General features: G+C 46.5%; 1 protein-coding gene across 9 annotated transcripts in view; it reads right to left on the bottom strand.

The window, feature by feature from the left end:
- PFKP (phosphofructokinase, platelet) overlaps positions 1-21442 on the bottom strand; it is a 295600-nt gene that overhangs the window by 174842 nt on the left and 99316 nt on the right. For all 9 annotated transcript variants that reach the window (XR_003854471.1, XR_003854472.1, XM_029588549.1 and 6 more), the window contains exons 4-5: positions 16020-16209; positions 4940-5105 (exon numbers count right to left, since the gene is read on the bottom strand). Coding sequence is in view for 7 of the 9 variants with exons in the window: in XM_029588549.1 (XP_029444409.1) it covers positions 4940-5105; positions 16020-16209 (356 nt within the window). In the remaining 2 variants the exon portion in view is untranslated. The remainder of the gene's footprint in view (positions 1-4939; positions 5106-16019; positions 16210-21442) is intronic.

Here is a 21442-nt window from a genome sequence, read left to right as displayed (position 1 = left end):
TCTTAGAAAAACGGTCTACAGTTACCCAAATCACCGTATTGCCCTCCGAGAGGGGCAGATCCACTACAAAGTCCGTGGCTATGTGGGACCATGGTTCCACGGGAATAGGCAGCGGCTGCAGGAGGCCCCAGGGCCGACCACTGGGCGGTTTTTGCCGGGCACATACTGGGCATGAGTCAACATATACTCGGACGTCTTGTCGCATTCGAGGCCACCAATAATAGCGGCTAAGCAGGTCGAGCGTCCTCTCCCTGCCGGCGTGACCCCCTGAAAGCGAGTCATGGGCCCAAGCTAACACCCTTCTGCGGTCTTTGCGGGAAACCACCACTCGTCCAAGAGTGGAAACTGTGGTGCTAGCTAACTGGATTTTAGCGGGATCTATGATGTGTTGTGGAAGGTCTTCCTTCTCCTCCTGAAGCTCATAACGGGAGAGTGCGTCAGCCCGTACATTCTTCAACGCGGGTCGGTACTTCAGAATGAAATTAAAACGGTTAAAGAAAAGGGACCATCGTGCTTGTCGAGGATTAAGACGCTGGGCCTGGTTAAGGAACTCCAGGTTCTTGTGATCTGTATAAATTGTAACCGGATGGAGGGAGCCTTCCAACCACTGTCTCCATTCCTCCAGCGCAAGTTTGACCGCCAGCAACTCCTTATCCCCAATGCCGTAATTGCACTCGGCAGAGGAGAACTTCTTAGAAAAATAGGAGCAGGGTAGGAGATGTCCGGAGTTAGAGACCTGTGAGAGGACCGCTCCCACAGCGATGTTAGAGGCATCGACCTCAACAAAAAAGGGCCGTGTTGGATCTGGGTGGCGTAAACAGGTATCCTGGAGGAACGCCTCCTTTAATAGTTCGAAAGCCTCACAAGCTCCCTCAGGCCAGAGACGAGTGTTTGCCCCTTTCCGAGTTAGTGCGGTTAAAGGAGCCACCAAGCGGGAGTACTGAGGAATAAAGTGTTTATAGAAGTTAGCAAACCCCAAAAAGCGTTGTAATGCTTTCAACCCCTCAGGTCGGGGCCACTTCCTGATGGCGGTTACCTTGCTGGGGTCCATCCGGAAACCTGTAGAAGACACTATAAACCCGAGGAAGGGTAACGACTCTTGTTCAAATAGACATTTTTCGAACTTGGCATACAAATGGTGGTCTCGTAAGATCAGGAGTACTTGTCTCACATGTTGCCGATGGGAGGCAAGATCCGGAGAGTGTATGAGAACGTCGTCCAAATAGACGATCACGCAGGAATGCAATAAGTCACGCAGAATCTCATTCATTAAGTGCTGAAAAACAGCGGGAGCGTTGCACAGTCCAAACGGCATTACTAGATATTCATAATGGCCGTCCCGGGTGTTGAACGCCGTCTTCCATTCGTCCCCGGGACGGATTTGAACCAGGTTATAAGCGCCGCGGAGATCCAATTTCGTGAAGACTTGTGCTCCTTGGAGTCTGTCCAACAACTCCGGAATGAGGGGAAGCGGGTACCGATTCTTCTTGGTGATAGCATTGAGCCCACGGTAATCAATGCAAGGCCGCAAGCCTCCGTCTTTTTTGGCAACAAAAAAGAAACCTGCTCCGGCGGGGGACTTGGAAAGGCGTATGAAGCCTTTAGCCAGATTCTCAGTGATATATTCGGACATGGCCCGGGTCTCTGGCTGAGACAAGGGATAAACTCGTCCCCGTGGGGGAGTAGTACCCGGAAGCAACTCTATTGCACAGTCAAAAGGTCGGTGTTGCGGTAACAATTCCGCTTTTTCCTTGGAAAAAACATCCTGAAAGTCAGCATACGGAGCCGGTAGTACCGGTACGGTGTGGGCCAGCGGAATCCGTTGGAATCTTTTCCCTTGGAGGCAGGATTGGAAACACTCCGAACTCCACTGGGTAATCTGAAAATCTTTCCAGCGAATCACAGGAGAGTGTTTCTGAAGCCAGGGTAACCCGAGAACCACCGGATGTACTGCTCTCTCCAACACTAGCAAGGAAATCTCTTCTGTGTGTAACAAGCCCGTCTGCAAAATTAACGGGACGGTCTCAGTGGAGATGCATCCCGATAAAGGAGTACCCTGAATAGAGGTTATCCGCAAGGCAGGAGTCCTAGGTCGCGTAGGGAGATTCAACTGTTGCACCAAGTCTTTAGTAATGAAGTTGCCTCCAGCCCCTGAGTCAATAAGGGCTTGTGTGAGGAAAGAACCACCTGGATATTCCAAGGTTACTGGCATAGTACATTGAGGAGCAGGACTAAGGCAGCCTAGGGGACACTCCTCCTTTACACCTAGGCGCGGGAGTTTTCCGCCCGTTCTTTACACTGGGCAAGGTAATGGCCCTTTCCTCCACAGTACAGGCACAGTCTCAAGTCCCGGCGTCGCTGCCTTTCTTCGGGAGATAAAGATGAACGACCCACTTGCATGGGCTCGTCGGCGGCAGTTGTAGATGAAGAAGTAGTTCCTCGTGACCCCGAACTCGAACCCGAATTCGAGGACCTGGGAATCACGGACGTCGAGCGTCGGAAAGGGCGCCCCTCTTTCGCCCTCTGCTGCAAACGCCGATCAATACGACCCGCTAAGTCAATCAGGGAACTCAGGGTCTCCGGCAGGTCCCGAGCCGCTAGTTCGTCCTTAATACGACCGGCTAAGCCTTCCAGGAACACACCCCGGAGAGCCTCATCCTGCCAGCCTACCTCGTGGGCAAGGGTGCGAAACTCCAATGCGTAGTCTGCCAAAGTCCGAGACCCTTGCCGGAGCTGAAGTAACTCTGAGGTAGCGGAAGCCTGTCGTGCTGGCTCATCGAAGGCCGCTTTGAACTCTTCCACAAAGCGATTCAAGTCCCCCAGTGCAGGATCATTATTCTCCCACATGGGGGAAGCCCAATTCAGGGCCCGTCCGTCCAGAAGGGCAAAAATGTACGCCACCTTGGTACCATCAGTAGGAAACTGGTTAGGCAGTAGTGCAAAGCACACATAACATTGATTTAAAAACCCTCGGCACGCTTTGGCATCCCCGGCATAGCGAGAGGGCGCTGGGAGCTGCGTAGGGGTCTGAAGGGTTACCAGTGGTGCAGGGACAGGTGCCGGTACTGGAACGGGAGCGGGCGGCTCGGTATCCATGCGAGACGCCAGCCGCTCTACTGTAGCAGCCAGGGAATCCAGGACTTGTTGTTGCTGCACCAACCGCTGGGTCAAACCCGGAATGGCCTGTAGCCCGGCGAGGTCTGCCGGATCCATGGCCTTGCAAACTGTTATGCTGGAGACAATCCGGATGTGGATCCTTGGGCCGACTGGCCCGAGGGAACAGTCGGTAGGCAGAACTCCCACTGGGCAACAGGATCTTCACCTGGAAACCCGAGACTCCTCCAGAGGAGCTGTGGGAGCCCGGGTTGCTAGGACTTAGGAGACTTCGCCCTGGAAGCCCGAGGTCCCCCCAGGAGGAGCCCGTAGGGACCCGGACCGCTGGGACTTAGGCGAGGCCGAAGAAACCCAGGAGTGGAATCCGGACCGGAGTCTGGGCCGGCAGCGGGCGAGCAGAAGTCGGTGTCACGAACCGAGGTCAGGGCAGGCTGAAGACAAGCAGGAGTCGGAGTCACGGACCAGAGTCAAGGCAGGCTGAAGACAAGCAGGAGTCGGAGTCACGGACCGGAGTCAAGGCAGGCTGAAGACAAGCAGGAGTCGGACAAACCATGGTCAAGGCAGGTAGCAGACAAGCGGAGTCAGGCGGAGCGGAGTCAGGCAGGTAGCAGGCAAGCGGAGTCAGGCAAACCGTGGTCAAGGCAGGTAGCAGGCAAGCGGAGTCAGGCAGAGCGGAGTCAGGCAGGTAACAGGCAATCCAGAACGCAACTTAGAACTACAGGAAGTAGAGAACCTCGTTGCAAGGCAAAGAAGGGAAGGGACTGCAGGGCTTAAATAGCCCTGCAGCGTCTGACGTCATAGAAGGGAGGAGCCGGGTTTTCCCGCGCTGGTCCCTTTAAAGGTGGAGGACAGTCGCGCGCGCGCGCCTGGGGGCGGGACTGGCCGTGAGGCCACGCCAGCGGCAGCGTGAGAGCCGGCGCATGGCGCCCGGAGGCACTGCAGGCCCGCGGAACGCGGCAGCTCCCCGGAAAGCAGCGGCCGGGGTCCTGAGGCCGCGGAACGCGGCAGCTCCCCGGGACTCGGGAGGAAGGTAAGGCCTCGGGCGTCAGCGTGGCGACCGAGACCGCAACAGACTTTCCAAGAATAGTTGTTTGGAAAATTAAGAACAGTATGAGCAGATGTATGACTACTATAATGAGAGAATAAAGACTAAATAATTTGGCAGATGTGTTTTCCAGGCATATTGTCAAGAAAGTGATTTCCTTTGGAGCATGAGAATTTTCCAAATTTTATAATTGCACAATCCTATTGAATAATAACTATGGAACTGTGATATTTCTCCAAATTATCTCCCGCAAACTACCATAATCAATGGCTAAACTCTACAAAACCCCCTGTAAATAGAGTTCTAGAGAAATGCCTGCTTCCCAAACCTACGCGCAGACCAAAATTCTTGTATGATGAGGATGTCAGTGATCAATTAAATATGCTTAATAGAGAATGAAAAAAGTGAAAATCAACAAGCAGTCACATGGATTGGACTGGGCTTTATGACATTTGTTTCGGGGACTAAAGATGTATTCTTCTGCCTGAAGGACACTTTTTAGCTACCCCTGTGTACATGTTTACAACATATTTAGCCAGCCTTTAAAAATTGTCCTCAAAGTCTTTCAAATATAACTGAGAATATGAAATCTTCATTATTCCTTCTCTGGTCATTTTATTACCAGAACTAGATGCACATATAAAGCACATGAAAGGAGACAGCTTGTAAAAATTTGGTCCGATTTCATAAAAGTGAAAAGGGCAGAGTATATTTTTTCACATTAGTCATCTTCCAAGAAACATGTCAACATATGGAAGTGTTCATGTTCACCATCCTTACCTTTGTGCAGTGGTCATGATGGCATCCACTACTTCAATGATTCTGTGTAAGGCGGAATCAGTGCCAATTGTCATGTCAGTTCCACAAAAATCATTATCTATCGATCCCACCATGCCCACGATGTTGATATGAGAATATTTCTGCGCAGTTCCTTCTTCGATCTTCCCTGCCGAATGATAAGCCACAAGAAGTATTATGAAGAGTGATCAGTAATTTCTGCAGATTAAAGTAAAATTAACTGCAATTTTACAGATGCAGTATAATTAATTAACCTTCACTGGTAAAGCATAGGTTAAGAGGAGATATAGAGATCTGATTAGTATTTTTCAAATGAAAGAAAAATAAGATTAATTAGGATTAAAAGTAATTCAGACTACCAAATACAGCAGCTACTACTGCTAACCTTAAAGGACAATTAATACTAAATGGCTGTGCTAAAATACTGTTAAACACAGACACAATTACATGTGTTTCATTAACTAATTCATGGTCTTGCTTTCCTTGCATATTGGCTACAATCTGTTACTTTTTCACTATCTGTTCTACTCATGTCAAATAGGCTTCTTCCTTTCTCTACACGTCCCTCATCTGTGGAGCTGTCTTTCACCTGAAATCCAAAATTCTTCCTCCCTATTTTTCTGTAGGCGTAATCTAGAAATTAACCACTGTAAAGTAACCACTTCAGGAAAGTGGTAAAAGCTGGGCTCTTCTGTCAGGCCTTTGATGCCAAACTCATAAAATGTCCTCCACCCTAGAAAGCAAGCATTAAGTTGATTGATTGCAATAAATGATCTGGCAGCATTTTCTGAGTGCCCTGAAGGTGCTGCTACAACCTATTATTTTGCAGAGATGTTTGTGTACTTATTTGAAGCTTATGCATTTTATGGATTTTAAGTTAGTCATTATTATTGTTTTATCTCTAGTCAGTCCCTTACTGTTCACATCATTTTCTATTGATAAGATGTATTTCTCTGATGTTTAAGCATTATTGTTGCTTTTTAAATTTTGTCCTAACTGTAGATTTTCTGTGCACTTTATTCTTTCATTAATCTCTATTTGCTGCTATTCTAATAAGCTGTAGTCGCCTTCAGTTAATTTCTTATCCAAAAAGACAGATAATAAATCCAAATAGCAATTACAACTTGTATATTTGGGCAATATCATACCTATAGTAGCTCATTTTGCATTGACCTGATGAAAAGCTAGTCAAAATTGTATCTAATTGTATCTAATTGTATCTAATCCAATAATAATATATCAATTACAACTTTTAAAACTTATCCAGCTTTCTGACATAGTTGAATACATAACATTTTAAGACTTATACAACTATATAGCAGCTTTGTTGCTTCTTAACTGGATAAATAGGAACTTTCCGGTTAAGTGCCGCTACTTAGCCAGCTAAATACTGACTTATTCCACTAAGTACAGCAAAGTCACTACTTAGCCAGATAAGTCGGAATTTAGCTGGATAAGTGTACACAACTAGAATATCTGCAAAGTTTTACATTTAATTTTATAGTGATACATGAGAAGATGTATCTACCGACCTCCCATCCCTGTAAATTGGCTTTTACACACTTCAAGTCGAAAGATTTTCTAACATTGCACAACAATGAAATTACCAGTTTTATTAATTAGTCTAGTCTATTAATTTGTCCAATCTATTTGCAGGTCATTGAGACCCTCCTGGCTCTTCAGTCTAAAGTCCCCCCATTTCACCCAGACTTCCCATACAACCACTATTTCATGTTCAAGACATTTCCGATCACTTGCTCCAGATATTGAGCAGGAGCAAATATATTCAATTAAGCTGCCAAATTTACAAGCATAAATTGTTTATAAAATATCAACTTACTCGCATAAATGTTGGCTCCATCCTGTAATGCCCCGCCCCTGCTTTTACACACACATATACATTAAGAGGTAGATCTTCAAAACATATGCGCGCGCGAACAAAAGTACACCAGATTTTATAAGATACGCACATATCTTATAAAATCCGGGGTCGGCGCGCGCAAGGCTGTGCAAAATCGGCAGCTTGCGCGCGCCGAGCCGCGCAGCCTACCTCCGTTCCCTCCAAGACCACTCCGAAATCAGAGCAGCCTCGGAGGGAACGTTCCTTCCGCATCCCCCCACCTTCCCCTCCCTTCCCCTAGCTACCCCACCCCCCAGCCCTACCTAAATCCCCCCCCCCACCTTTGTTGGGCAAGTTACGCCTGCTTGAAGCAGGCGTAACTTGCGCGTGCCGCCCCGGCATCCCCCGGCACAGGCCGCAGTGCCGGGGGACTCGGTACCGCCCTCCCGGCCCGCCCCCGAACCGTCACCATGCCCCCAGACCCACCCCGGACCGTCCCCTGCCCCCGGGCACGCCCCTCGGGCATGCCCCCTCCCGCCCCTTTTACGAAGCCCCGGGACTTACGCGTGTCCCGGGGCTTTGCGCGCGCTGGCAGCCTATGCAAACTAGGCGCACCGGCACGCGAGTGCCCTGCGCGCGTAAATCCGAGAGGATTTACGCGTGCAGGGGTTTTAAAATCTACCCCTAAGGTTTCTAACATTTGTTACTAATTGTTAATGCAAATTTTTACACATACAACTTTTAAAAATTCATCTTTATGCTAGGACAGAGCATAGCATTCTTAAAAGATCACTCCCCAAGAAGATCCAGAGTCATAGGCCCATGTTCTAATGGAACAGATGTATGCATCTTTGGCTTCTTGGAGCTTTTGAGAGCAGATTCAACCACTAAGATCTGATGTGGGATCTGGATACAGTCAAATCCAGAAGTTACCTGGATACACAACGTCATATCCACAACCTTGCTCATGATGCTTCTATATTGATTCATGCTGCGCCTACATCTTGAGGAACATATTCAGCTGCTATTCAGCTGAGCAAGTTAGCTGGTGAATATAGCCAGCTATCTAACAGTTAGCTAGATATGTTTATCTGGCTAACATTCAACCTGCTCAATAGCAAGTCTAACTTATCCAACTGAATATTGGCACTAATTTGGCTAAGATAGCCGGTTAAGAAGATCCACCCCAGAATGCCCCACACTTAAGAACATAAGAAATTGCCATGCTGGGTCAGACTAAGGGTCCATCAAGCCCAGCATCCTGTTTCCAACAGACCAAACCAGGCTACAAGAACCCAGCAAGTACCCAAATACTAAAAAGATCCCATGCTACTGAAGCCAGTAATAGCAGAGGCCATTCCCTAAGTCAACTTGATTAATAGCAATTAATGGACTTCTCCTCCAAGATCTTATCCAAACACTAACTGCACTAACCACATCCTCTGGCAACAAATTCCAGAGCTTAATTGTGCGTTGAGTGAAAAAGAATCTTCTCCAATTAGTCTTAAATGTGCTACTTGCTAACTTCATGGCGTGCCCCCTAGTCCTTCTATTATCCGAAAGTGTAAATAACTGATTCACATCTACTTGTTCAAGACCTCTCATGATCTTAAAGACCTCTATCATATCCCCCTCAGCCATCTCTTCTCCAAGCTGAACAGCCCTAACTGTTGTGTTTGAGACATGTTTGTGGACTCTTGGTGGTGTGGTGACAACTCCTCCCACGGGGAGGGGCCTCGTGGGGAACCACACGATAAGCTACACTCCTGAGTAAGCGGACACAGTAGAAATACTTTTTATTGTACAGCCACTGGTGCTGTCCGTGGAGAGGACAGATGTAGAAGCAGGATACCCCAGAGAATGGTACCAGTCTCAGGATGTAGGTGGCTCTCACCCTTGTTGAAGATGTGGGTCCGGTAGTAGTCCACGGAGCGGGGTAACCTGAGAACCCGGTCAGTTGGTAGAGATGGTGGGAGACAGATCCGGTAGTGGTGACAAGCGGAGTACGCCGAGAATCTGCTGGGTGAAACAATAGAATCTGAAGAGCTGAGGTACTCACTGGGATGGTGGCTGAAGGTAATGCAGACTTCCACTGTGTAGTGCAGTTGTAGGCCAGAGGCCCGAGATGCACGATATCCAAGGTGGTAGGAGCGGAGTGACCCTCGAAGAGTGAGTGCCTAGATTTCCTTAGCAGGGTACCTGGAGAGAGAGAACAAATGAGAACCCCCGAGGAAAGGGTGTCTCTTGTAGTCAGAGTGCAACAACCCCGAAGGGTAGACGGAAGCGGAAGGGCCCCCGAAGAGCGGGTACCCAAGACTTCCAGGCGGCAGCGAATACCCCGGGAGGGGTAGCAGGATTGAGCTTCCAAGCGGGCAGCTTAGAAGCGGTCGGAATAGCAGAACGGAAGTCCTTGCTAACTCGGAGACTGGTGGAGCGGAGACTAAGTACCCGGAGATAGTGACGTCATGCAGTGGGGCCACCCCCGAGGTTCCCGCCATGACTTTTCAAAAAAGTGTGGGTGGCGTGCGCGCGCGCACCCTAGGAGGCCTCAGGAGGAAACGGTAGAGGTTGTAGGAGGCCCCAGGGACGTCCGACAGGAGGTTTCTGTCTCGTGCAGGTTGCGCAAGAGGTTACATAGGCTTGCACATCTTCTTTCATTGCTGGCCACCAATAAAATTGTTTTAGCATGGCAAGTGTATGGCTCTGTCCAGGGTGACCGGCCAAGCGAGAGTCGTGGGCCCATCGCAATAGCTTCTTTCTCAGGCTCCTGGCCACGACCGTCTTCCCAGGGGGTATAGCATGAGTGGTTGCGAGCACCACTTTATCAGGATTAATGATGCATCGAGGCTCGTCTGGCATGTCCTCAGGGGAGAAGGACCGTGACATAGCGTCTGCTGGAATATTTTTGTCTCCTGGGCGATATTTGAGTAAGAAATCGAACCTGTTGAAAAACAGTGACTATCTCGCTTGTCTGTGATTGAGCCGTTGAGCATGTCGAAGGTACTCCAAGTTCTTGGGATCGGTGAACACTAGAATCTGATGTTGAGCGCCCTCCAGCCAGGGGCGCCATTCCTTGAAGGCCAGTTTTGTAGCAAGTAGTTCTTTGTCTCCAATCCCATAGTTTCTTTAGGCAGGCGAGAATCGCCTTGAGAAGAAAGAACAAGGTTGAAGCACATTGGAGTCACTGTACTGGCTTAGAACTGCCCCCACGCCGACGTCAGAAGCGTCGACCTCGACAATGAATGAGCAATGCGGATCTGGATGGCAAAGGCAAGGTTTTTTTTGGAAAAGCTTCCTTAAGGGTTTGAAATGCCACCACTGCCTCGAGAGACCAGTTGGCAGGGTTAGCCCCTTTCTTGGTCACAGCCGTGAGTGGAACTGTCAAGGAGGAGTAGTTCTTAATGAGAGCGGTAGTAGTTTGTGAAGCCCAGAAAGCGGCATAATGCCTTCAAGCCTGTGGGTCGAGGCCATTTCTGAATGCTCTCTAGTTTTTGAGGGTTCATTTGGAAACCATTCTTGGAGACGATGTACCCCAGGAATGGTACAGATTCTTTATGAAACTCACACTTCTCAAGTTTCGCTTACAGGCGATTCTCATGTAATCTTTTCAGTACCTTCTTAACGTCCTCCTGGTGTGTTTGCAGATCTTGGGAGAAGATCAGAATGTCATCAAGGTACACCACCACACACTGATACAAAAGGTCACACAGGATGTCATTCATCATATTTTGAAATACTGCTGGTGCATTGCTTAAGCCGAAAGGCATGACGAGATACTCAAAGTGTCCGAAGCGGGTGTTAAAAGCAGTTCTCCACTCATCTCCTGAGCGGATCCGCACCAGGTTGTAAGCCCCCTTGAGATTTAACTTTGAAAATATCTTGGCTCCTTGAAGCCTGTCAAACAGTTCTGATACTAGAAAATGCCCAAAATGCCAAATTGCAATAGAAATTATCTGGTCAGTAACTCAGCACAGATGTGATAAATTTAACACACTTTGCAGTAAAATACCAATGCAGTACCAGAACAATTATCCTAACCACACCCCTTTTTTATTGCAGGTGCTATTTTTGCAAAATGATGAATCTAGGTCTAAGTTAGGATTCTTCAGCTTGGAAAAGAGACAACAGACATGATACAATAGAGGTTTAGAAAATTACATGGGGTGTGGAGCAAGTAAATAGGGAGCAGTTATTTATTTCCAAGTGACTCGGATTGGCCATTGACTTGTCTGACCATTGGTATGACCAGCATGGCATTTCTTATATTCTTAAGAAATGGTTATTTATACTTTCAAATAGTACTAGAACTAGGGGTCACTCTAGGAAACTAACTTCTGCTTCTGCTTGCAGGTTATTCTGGCAGCCAGAGCTGGAAGACCTTTTCAAAGTGAAGCATCTTACAGTGCAAGTGCAAAATATATGGTTTAGCTGGTTAACCTGCTGCCTTGAGTTTTGATTTCAAGACTTCCCCTCTAAAAAAAATATTAATTACGCAGAGTTTAGCATCAGGTAGTGATTGTAAGTCTACCTACATATTTACTTATTATTGCTGTTTACTTTAGAAAGCCCACAAAGGAGAATCTATAGGAAGGCAAGAATAATAGCAACTGAGATTGTCAGCTCAAGAGAAAACTGGTGTTCAGTCATTAACCGCTGAAGGCAAGCCATGCCAGAGTAGGCCTGCAACTGCCAGAATCAAGGTGGAAATATTTGCAAGCACCACATTATCAGCTTTGTTAAATCATGCCAATTGTACTAAGAAATTGGCCTGTGTCAGTGCCATGGGCTACAGCTCTCTTGTCGAATCGGCAGGGTCTGCAGTGTCTTTATTTTCTGGTTGGAAGGTAGCCCTGTTAGTTCTGATATTTCCAACAAAATATAACTATGAAAATGCTTTGGACAAGAATTTGTCTGGAAGAATCTGACATAGCTAGTATGTATTTTCAGCCAACTGCTATCTAGCTTGAAAACCAAGTACAAATCAATGACACACACAAAAAAAAAAAAACCAAGTCTTAATTAAAACTGAGACCTCAGAGGAAACAATTAAGAGCCATCAAGAAGCAATTGATGCTTTGGTTAAAGATAATCTGGTACTACAATGCAAATTGAGACTATGAAAAATGTTTCTAAAATTAAATTAACAGTAATTAACTTCCCTAAAATGCCAAGTCAGTCTAGATTTGTTTTAAAAAAAAGTAATAGAATCTTTACAGACTGCAAAAGAATCACTGCCACATATTTTGCAAGTATAAGAAGGACAATTTTCAAAGTAATTTATGCACGTAGAGAGCATTTTATCCACATTAATCAAGTGTCTGAAAACTGCCCTCCATAAATGTGGCTAAAATTCCATGCATTTTTCCACTACGTATGTGCTTTTGGCTGCATCGGCCATATATTCCATACAGGGGGGAGATGGTTAAACCAGGGAGAAAAAATGCATGTCGATTGCATTTTCAAATCTTTCATGCACTTTTCCAGGAAAAAAATTTACCCCTAAGAAAACGAGTTCCGGTGATAGTGCGTACTTTGTACATGTGGCAAGTTTTAAAGGAAAAAAGTTCACTGCTTTTGCTTTGAGAATTGGTGCAAAATTCCCATGTGAAAAGTCCCAGTATGAACAATTTGAAAATCGTAATCTTCCAGATTATGTTGGTAAAATAGTAACCACAGAGTTGAAGAGAGAAACAGAGGTCTCAAACAGGCCTAGTGTGTAGGATACAAGTTTTAATTCTGAGAAATATTTAGCTCCTTTTCTACAGTTGGTGTCCAAGAAGTCAGTTACTCTTCTTGGCACTTATTGTACTGGACTGGACTTTAAGAAAGTAACTTTTCAACAGCCTGCACAGGCTAAAGTCTGCGAGTACTTTTTCCCCAGAGACCTTCACCAGATTTTTCTCAGCAGATTTATGCACTAAAATCAGCTATGTGCGCAGGAACCATCCTCCTCCCCCCTGCAGCACTGACAAACAGCTGTACCTTTGTGCATGTGGATTTATAAGCTTACTTTCAAAAATTAAAAGTACGCGCATAAATCCCAATACCGCCTACGAAACATCTATTTAGTATGCAGATAATAGTGTTCTAGGCCTACCAGCCAGAGATATATCTGGCTTTTATGTACATAACTGGGTTTTATGTGCATCAGTACCTTTGAAAATTGCACCCTACAAATGTTTTTCTTGAAGAAAGATACATTTTTGGATTGCAAAGGTAGCTTTATCTGTGTTGATTATAATTATTCTCTTGTATTCAAAGGATAAATCAGTACTTACTGAAAATATTTAATTAAGATATCATGGAAAAAATACTATCAAAAGAACGTCAACATCACCACCAACTTTTGTTTTCTCTATTTTTAGTATAAATCTGGCAAAATAACATGTCCAATTACTTTTCTTTTATGATTAAAAGAGTGCAGGGACTGCCACTATCCTTTCTCTAGAATATGACATTTGTGTTTTGTAGTGAATTTAGAGTTTATAAAGAGATGAGCACTGGAAAGAACAACTATATCATGGCAGATGTACCGCAGGTTTCCCCTACTGTGCCCTGAGCATGGGCCTTTACTCTACGGAATGTAATGCCAGAAGGGTTTCACTGGTAATGTGATCTTTGGATACAAGACATGGGGGTAGATTTTAAAAGACCTGCGCGCGTAAATCCTGACGGATTTACGCGCGCAGGGCACTCGCGCGCCGGTGCACCTATTTTGCATAGGCCGCTGGCGCGCGCAAAGCCCCAGGACGCACGTAAGTCCCGGGGCTTCGTAAAAGGGGCGGGAGGGGGCGTGTCCGGGGGCGTGTCAGCAGGCCGGGGGTGTATCTGGGGCATGTCCGGGGTCAGGGAGCGGTCCGGGGCGGGTCCGGGGGCATGGCGACGTTTCGGGGGCAGGCCGGGAGGGCGGTCCCGAGTCCCCCGGCACTGCGGCTTGTGCCGGGGGATGCCGAGGCAGCTCGTGCAAGTTACGCCTGCTTCAAGCAGGCGTAACTTGCACAACAAAGGTAGGGGGGGATTTAGGTAGGGCTCGGGGGTGGGTTAGATAGGGGAAGGGAGGGGAAGGTGGGGGGACGCGGAAGGAAAGTTCCCACGCGTACTTATTTAAGATCTACCTCATGGTGGGGAAGCATTGATCGTTGGATTAAAATATAAGATCTTGTATGCCTGAAGGAAGAGTACAATGGAAGACAAAAACAAAAGCCGACTGGAAAAGGAGTGATAACCTACAAGCTATAAACTGACATCTGGGATATGTCTTTGTAGTGCAGACTATGTTATTACCCTGTTTCCCCGAAAATAAGACAGTGTCTTATATTAATTTTTGGTACCAAAGATGCACTAGGCCTTATTTTCAGGGGATGTCTAATACCGTTGAGCTGCTGGCTGCCCCTGCGTCAGCCATGCCTCACCAGTGTGCTGTCAGAGAGAGGTAAGAGTGTGCAGCATTCATGGTAGTCAGCTTGGGCTGACTCTGCTGCTTTTGAACCTCTGCACACTGCTTGGAAGGGGTCCCCCGACTGGTACTGCCACCATCCCCAGATGTCTGTAATCTTGCTGCCACTGTCACTGCTGCCACATGGCTATTGGGGAGGCGCCGATTGCTGCTACTGACACTGAAGCCCATTCTGCTGCCTCCTCTGTGCAGGCCCCGTGGGCTTCCACTTCCTCCATGCTGATCTCGTACATTGTGAGATCTGCATAGAGAAAGTGCTATTCTTGCACATTCCCAAAGATCACATGTGCCAATCACTAAAAAGTAATTTTTATTTTTTTTTTTACCTTTGCTGGCTGATGTTAGTTTTCTAATCGGTTGGTCACAGGCTTTTTTTTTTTTCCACCTTCCCTTTCTTATTTTTTTGCCAATTCCTTTATATTGTCCTTTTTTCTTCCGTATTTCTTTTCTCTCCGTCTTCTTCCCTCAAACACAGTCAGGTTCTCATTCTCACATGCATTTCTCTCACACACACACAGTCTCTCACTGGCTCATGCTGTCTGACGCTCACACACACAGGCTCTCTCTCACTCCCACATGCTGTCTTGCTCAAGCATAGGCTCTCACCGTCACACGCTGTCTCTCTCACACACACACACAGAGGCTCTCACATGCTGCCTCTGCAAACATTCAGATCCTCACTCTCACACACAATCTCTCAACTCATCTCATACACGCACGCACCCTCTATAGACCCTCAGCCTCTCTCTCACCTCTGGGCCTCCTCTTCGCGGGTCGCCGCAGGATCGGTTCTGCAGCGGCCCTGAACTTCTCGGGCCTCTTCCTCTTCTTGGGCCGCTGCGACTTGGGATTCGCAGCAGCCCGCGGCGGCTCCTCTTCTTCACGCGCTGATGCTCTTTCTGCTTCCTGCCCATGCGGCTCCGGCAACGTTTACTTCCGGGCCGCACAGGCAGAAAGGAGGAAGAGCATCAGTGCGTTTGCACGCAATCTTTTTCTTCGGGCAAGGAGGCTCAGCGGCCGCATGAGCCTCCTTGCGCCCGGGCGCATCGGCTCCCCTCCGGATACCACTGCAGGCCTCCTCTTCGCGGGTCGCTGCAGGATGGGCTCTGCAGCGGCCCTGAACTTCTCGGGCCTCTTCCTCGCTACCGGGCCTCTTCCTCTTCTTGGGCCGCTGCGACTTGGGATTCGCAGCAGCCCGCGGTGGCTCCTCTTCTTCACGCGCTGATGCTCTTTCTCCTTCCTGCCCATGCGGCTCTGGCAACGTTTACTTCCGGGGCCGCACAGGCAGGAAGGAGAAAGAGCATCAGCGCGTTTGAACGCGATCTTTTTCTTCGGGCAAGGAGGCTCAGCGGCCGCATGAGCCTCCTTGCGCCTGGGCGCATCGGCTCCCCTCCGGATACCACTGCTCGCATCTGCTCCTAATACTTTGGAAACTTTATTTTAAAAAAATAAATAAATAAATAAAAAATGACGTCACAGGATTGACCGGCCCACCGGGGGAAGCCTGATCCCCCGATAGGTCAATCCGCCCCTGTTTACAAGGGATGTCTTACTTTCGGGGGAGGTCTTATATTTAAGAATTCGGCTAAATCCCTACTAGGTCTTATTTTTGGGGGATGTCTTATTTTCGGGGAAACACGGTATTGTTCTCTGCTGATCCTGCAGTTCAGGATATCAGATGACAATCATGCAGTTATTATGAACTCCAGCAGGATTTGTATTGGCAGCCCAGAGATTAACACAGTACTAAAACGTTAGACACTTACCATTCTTCACCAGTTCATCCAAAAGTCCACTCCATTCCTCCCGGAACAGATTGGCACCAGTTAAACTACCATCTCCACCAATCACACACAAATTGGTGATGCCACACTGGATCAGGTTGTAAGCTGCCTGCAAACGACCTTCATGGGTTCGGAACGATTTGCAGCGAGCACTACCAATAACTGTTCCTCCCTGAAATGAAAATAAAGCGCATAGCAATTTGTTACCTTTCTCCAAAACACAGGAGTTTTAAAATTCCATGTGATCTAACTGAAACATCAATACATACATGTTCACTGCATTTGGGGGCAATTTCAGACCGGTCGCATATCTGTAAAGTCCATGGAGATGTTTTGCAGGAGGACTTACACTCATTTTCAAATGGAAATATGCACATACTTTAATTTTGGAAATTGCCTGAGGAAAATTACCCACACACATTTACACCTACTGAAGGTAATTCTTAAAGGAGTTATGGGGCAGATTTTCAAAGCCCTACGCGCATAAATCCATGTAAATTATAAAATTGGGCGTAGATTTGTGCGCGCAAGGTTGCGCACACAAATGTACGCCCACGTGTAAGTATTCAAATCTGGCCCTATGTGTCTAAATGTAATATACTATAGTAGCAATCAAAAGCCCATTTATGTGCTTAAAGTGCACTTATCGCAGGTAAAACCTATTGACAATTCAATAGCATATATGGTAGCCATTTTCAAAAGCCCAATTACACACAAATAGTGCATTTACACGTGTAAAACTCACTTTTAAGCATGTAAATCCTTTTGAAAATTGCCCCCATTAATTTGTGCAAGTACATTTTCCGACAAAAAATATGAGCAAACTTTTGAAAATGCAAAAGTATGTGCATGATTTCAAACCCCAGCCCATGGAATGCGTACCCCTACTAGGGGTAAAATTGTGCATGTAGTAGACCTACGGGTGTACTTTTAGCCACATACAGAGAGGGACATTTTTTAAATGCCCATTTCTGTGGGTAAATCACTATTTTACCTAAGGAAACAGCTTTGAACATTATCTATTGGCTTGATTTTTTAAAGCACTTTGTGAGCATAAAACCATGTTTTATGCATGTAAAAGCAAGTTTGCTTACCGTAAACGGTGTTTCCGTAGATAGCAGGGCTGAATTAGCCATGCTGTCTGGGAGCGTCGATGCGACCTGGAGTAGGCGGAGCTTCCCTCAGATAGTGTCAGAGTTTTCAACTCTGTGCGTCTGCGCGGTTGTCTTTCCGCGCAAATCCGTTTCTCTCCTCAGTCTCTTTGTAACCAAGCGAGGTGTATGGCAAAAAAGGTGTAAAACAAAACAGGGACTGTCTAGGGAGGTGGGAGGGATCACATGGCTAATTCATCCTGCTATCTATGGAAACATTGTTTATGGTAAGCAAACTTGCTTTTTCCCATGGATAGCAGGGCTGAATTAGCCATGCTGTCTGGGAGTCCCAAGCTCCCGGGATGTGTCCGTTTAGGCTGTAGTTAAAGTTTTTCGGACCACAACCCTTGGAATAGCAGACAGTCCTAAGGAATGGTAGTGGTTGACAAGGCTGCAGTCCCCAGTGCAGCGTCTGTAGCAGCCTGTTTGTCAATGCAATAGTGTGATTTGAAGGTATGAAGAGAAGACCAAGTTGCTGCTTTGCAAATATCTAAGAATGGTACTCGTCTACGATGAGCAATTGAGGTTGCTGTCGCACGTATCTGGTGCGCTTTTGGTTTGCTGATGAGTTTGGTCGAACGTTTGTTGTAACAAAATTCTATGCAATAGCATAACCAGTTCGCTATAGTTCGTTTGGAAACCGGTTGACCTGGGTTGTTCGGATTGAAAAAGAGGAACAACTGAGATGGTCTGGATGAAGAGTGGGTCCTTCGCTTGTAATAAGCCAAAGCTCTTTTACAGTCCAATGAGTGCAGGAGTTTGTCCCGGTCATTGAGATGAGACTTTGGTTTGAAAATGGGTAAGGTAATTGTTTGATTGAGATGAAATGGTGTAACCACCTTTGGTAGAAATGATGGGTGGAATCGCATAGTGACTTTATCATGGTAAAATTCTAAATAAGAAGAATAGCGAACCAAAGCTTGCAGTTCGCTAACTCATCGTGCCGATGTAATGGTGACAAGAAAAACTGTTTTCCAGGTGAGGTATTTGATGTGGCAGGAATCTAAAGGTTCAAAGGGCGGAGCCATGAGTTGTTCTAGCACAACACTGAGGTCCCATGGAACAGGAGGTTTTGTCATTGGTGGTTTTAAATGTAGCATGCCCCGCATGAATCTGGAGATGAGGGAATGATTAGAGATTGGGAGACCGTAATGACAGTGATGAAAGGCTGCAAAAGCACTGATGTGTACTCGAACTGAAGCATATGCTAAACCGGAAAGGTAAAGTGTATGAAGGTATTCCAGCAGTTGGGCTGCTGTGAATGAGAAAGGATTTAGTTGACGAGGTACACACCAGTCTGCATATTGGCGCCATTTTCCTGCATAATTACGTCTAGTAGACGGTTTTCTAGAGGCAATTAACACATCTTCTAGATACAAAGGAAGGCCTAAGTGGGTTAATACAGTCCTTTCAATCTCCATGCTGTCAGATGGAGGGAGTGGTGCATCGGGTGGAGGAGGGTGCCACCTTCCTGAGTCAACAGGAGCGGGTGATCCTCTAGTGGAATCGGAGGGCATATGGAAAGACGCATGAGATATGCATACGAAGGTTGCCTTGGCCACGCCGGGGCTATGAGGATCAAGTCTGCTACATCTTGAATGCATTTCTGGATTGTTCTGTAGATTAGCGGAATGGGAGGAAGGGGGTAGGAATGAGGAATGCATCTGGAGCGTATTGAAGGCTGCTGGGCTAGATTGAGCAAAACGTTTCCGTCTGTCAATTGGTTTGCGTGGCAAAGAGGTCGATTGTCGGGAAGCCCCCTTGTTGAAATATTCTTAGGGCTACTTCCCGATTTAGGGTCCATTCGTGTGGATGGAATACTCTGCTTAAGCGATCCGTGTGACATTGTCCAGGCCCGGCAGGTAAGTAGCTTGAAGCGTAATTCCGTTCGCGGTTGCCCAATGTAGGATGTGAAGTGCTTCCTGACAAAGTGCTTATGAATCTGACCCTCCTTCCTTGTTTATATAGAACATCGCGACCTGGTTGTCTGTGTAGACCATCGGACTTTTCCCCGTGAGGTGCGGAGAGAAGGTTTGTAAAGCTCTCCAAATTGCTCGAAGTTTCAGGTTAATTTGGAGTGTACCTTCCCGAATAGACCAGCAGCCTTGGGTTTTTAAGTCTAGAAGATGGGCTCCCCAACCCTTCCGGGATGCATCTGTCATGAGGGTTAGTTGATGAGGAGGTAGGCGGAAGGGTGCTCCTGCGGATAAGTTGACGGGAGTCATCCACCATTGAATGTCAGTCTTCATCTGCTTAGTGATCAGTACATTGGAGTAAAGAGGTTGCCGGAAATGCGACCATTGATTCTTTAGACCCCATTGAAGACATCTCATATGTAGTCTTGTGTAAGGAACAACATGGATAGTTGCTGTCATGTGTCCTAAGAGTTGAAGGACACGACGTGCGGATGTTTGTCATTGCTTGTGCAACTTCTGAGCCAGGGAGGTGAGAGTGGACGTCCTGTCCTCTGGAAGGTAGGCTCTCACCTCCAAAGTGTTGAGGAGTGTTCCAATAAACTGTAGTGATTGGGTCAGTTGTAGATTCGATTTCTTGTAATTTCTCATGAACCTCAATGACTGAAGACAATTTATGGTCTGGTTCGTGTGAGCTCGAAGGGTAGCCAGATCTGAAGCTACCAGTAGCCAATCGTCCAGACAGTGAAAAATTTGGATTGATATTTTCTGAGGTGAGCCACCACCACCACTAAACATTTGGTGAAAACCCTCGGGGCTGAAGACAGGCCAAAGGGTAGGACTCTGTATTGGTAAAGTTCCTTCAGAGCTTTGAAACAAAGGTATTGCCAGGATGAAGGGTGCATGGGTATATGGGAGTATGCATCCTTGAGATCTATGGAACATAGCAAGTCATTGGGTTGTAGGAGAGGTAGAATGTTCTTTAGGGAGATCATCTTGAATTTTTCCTTTTGAAGGTATTTGTTGAGGTTCCGTAGATCTAGGATTGGACAAAGTCCTCCGGATTTCTTTGGAATGAGAAAATAATGGGAATAGAACCCTTGGTTCTTTTGTGATGGAAGAAGTTTGTGAATGGATTTTTGGATGCAGAGAGTGTGTATTTCTGCTCGAAGATATACAGATTGGGATGATGTTCCCCGGAGAGAAGTAACATACGTAATTCTTGGAGGGATAATGAAATTTAGGCGATAACCTTCTTTTATAATATCCAACACCCAACGATCTGTGGTAATGGTTGTCCAATTGGTATAGAAGTTTAGCAGGCGACCTCCGATGAAAGACGGTGGGGGTGGCTCGGGGTAGCTCAAAAAGCCAGTGTCAGTTTTTGAGGTGCCGGAGTTGATTGCTTTTGTGGACTCTGTTGGCAAGGATGTCCACGTGACTGTTGAGTTGGGGTTTGATATCGCTGCTGAGAGTAATTCTGTGGGCAATAAGACTGGTAGGGCCTGAAAACAGGCCTAGGGTACAATCTTCTTCGGAAGGTAGGGAAATATTTTCTATAGGATGATTGAGAATCCATGGCTGTTGTGAGTGCTAACACCGCAGTTTTTTTTGCTCTTTAAGGTGTTCAACTGTTTCTGTAAATTTCTCACCAAATAAGTTGTCCCCATACAGGGTATGTCAGCCAACTTATCGTGCACGTCTTCTCTGATTGAACTAGCTCTCAACCAGGACATTCTGTGGGCTGCGATGGCTGTTGCAGATGAACGTGAGGAACATTCAAAGATTTGTATACTGATCTCAGTAAATGTTGTAGCCCCTCCTCCATGTCAGTAAATAGTTGAGGTAACGAGTCGTCATGGGCTATGAAAAGGGACCATAACATTTGTAAAGTTTCAAACAAATACTGGATCATATAGAACTGATGGTGCTGAATTCTTGTAGATCGCATGGATGAATGATAGACCTTGTATCCAAAATCATCCATGGATTTATGCTCCTTCCCTGGAGGGGAGTTAGCATGCAGTTTAGAGCACTTAGACTTAGAAAGAGCGGACTCTACAACAATAGAGTTATAAGGTAATTGTACCGAGTCATATAAGGTGGAATTTCGCATTCTATACTTCAAATCAATCTTCGTTGAGTATGGCTTTTCCCACATCTTGTATAAAACAGAGTTTAAAACTTCATATGGGGATAAAGCTGTGGATTCTGTGGTGTATTGAAGATCTTTAAAATGCCAAGAACCTCTGACCTGGGATCTGGAATTGTTGCTGTTTCTATATTTAAGAGGTTCCCCACCTTTTCTATAAACTTCGCATAGGTCAAGTCTTCTGGTGGG

The sequence above is a fragment of the Rhinatrema bivittatum genome, chromosome 2, assembly GCF_901001135.1.
Source record: "Rhinatrema bivittatum chromosome 2, aRhiBiv1.1, whole genome shotgun sequence".
Lineage (NCBI taxonomy): Eukaryota > Metazoa > Chordata > Amphibia > Gymnophiona > Rhinatrematidae > Rhinatrema > Rhinatrema bivittatum.
The sequence above is the reverse complement of the archived record's forward strand: the minus strand, read 5'-3'. Positions and strand labels throughout refer to the sequence as shown.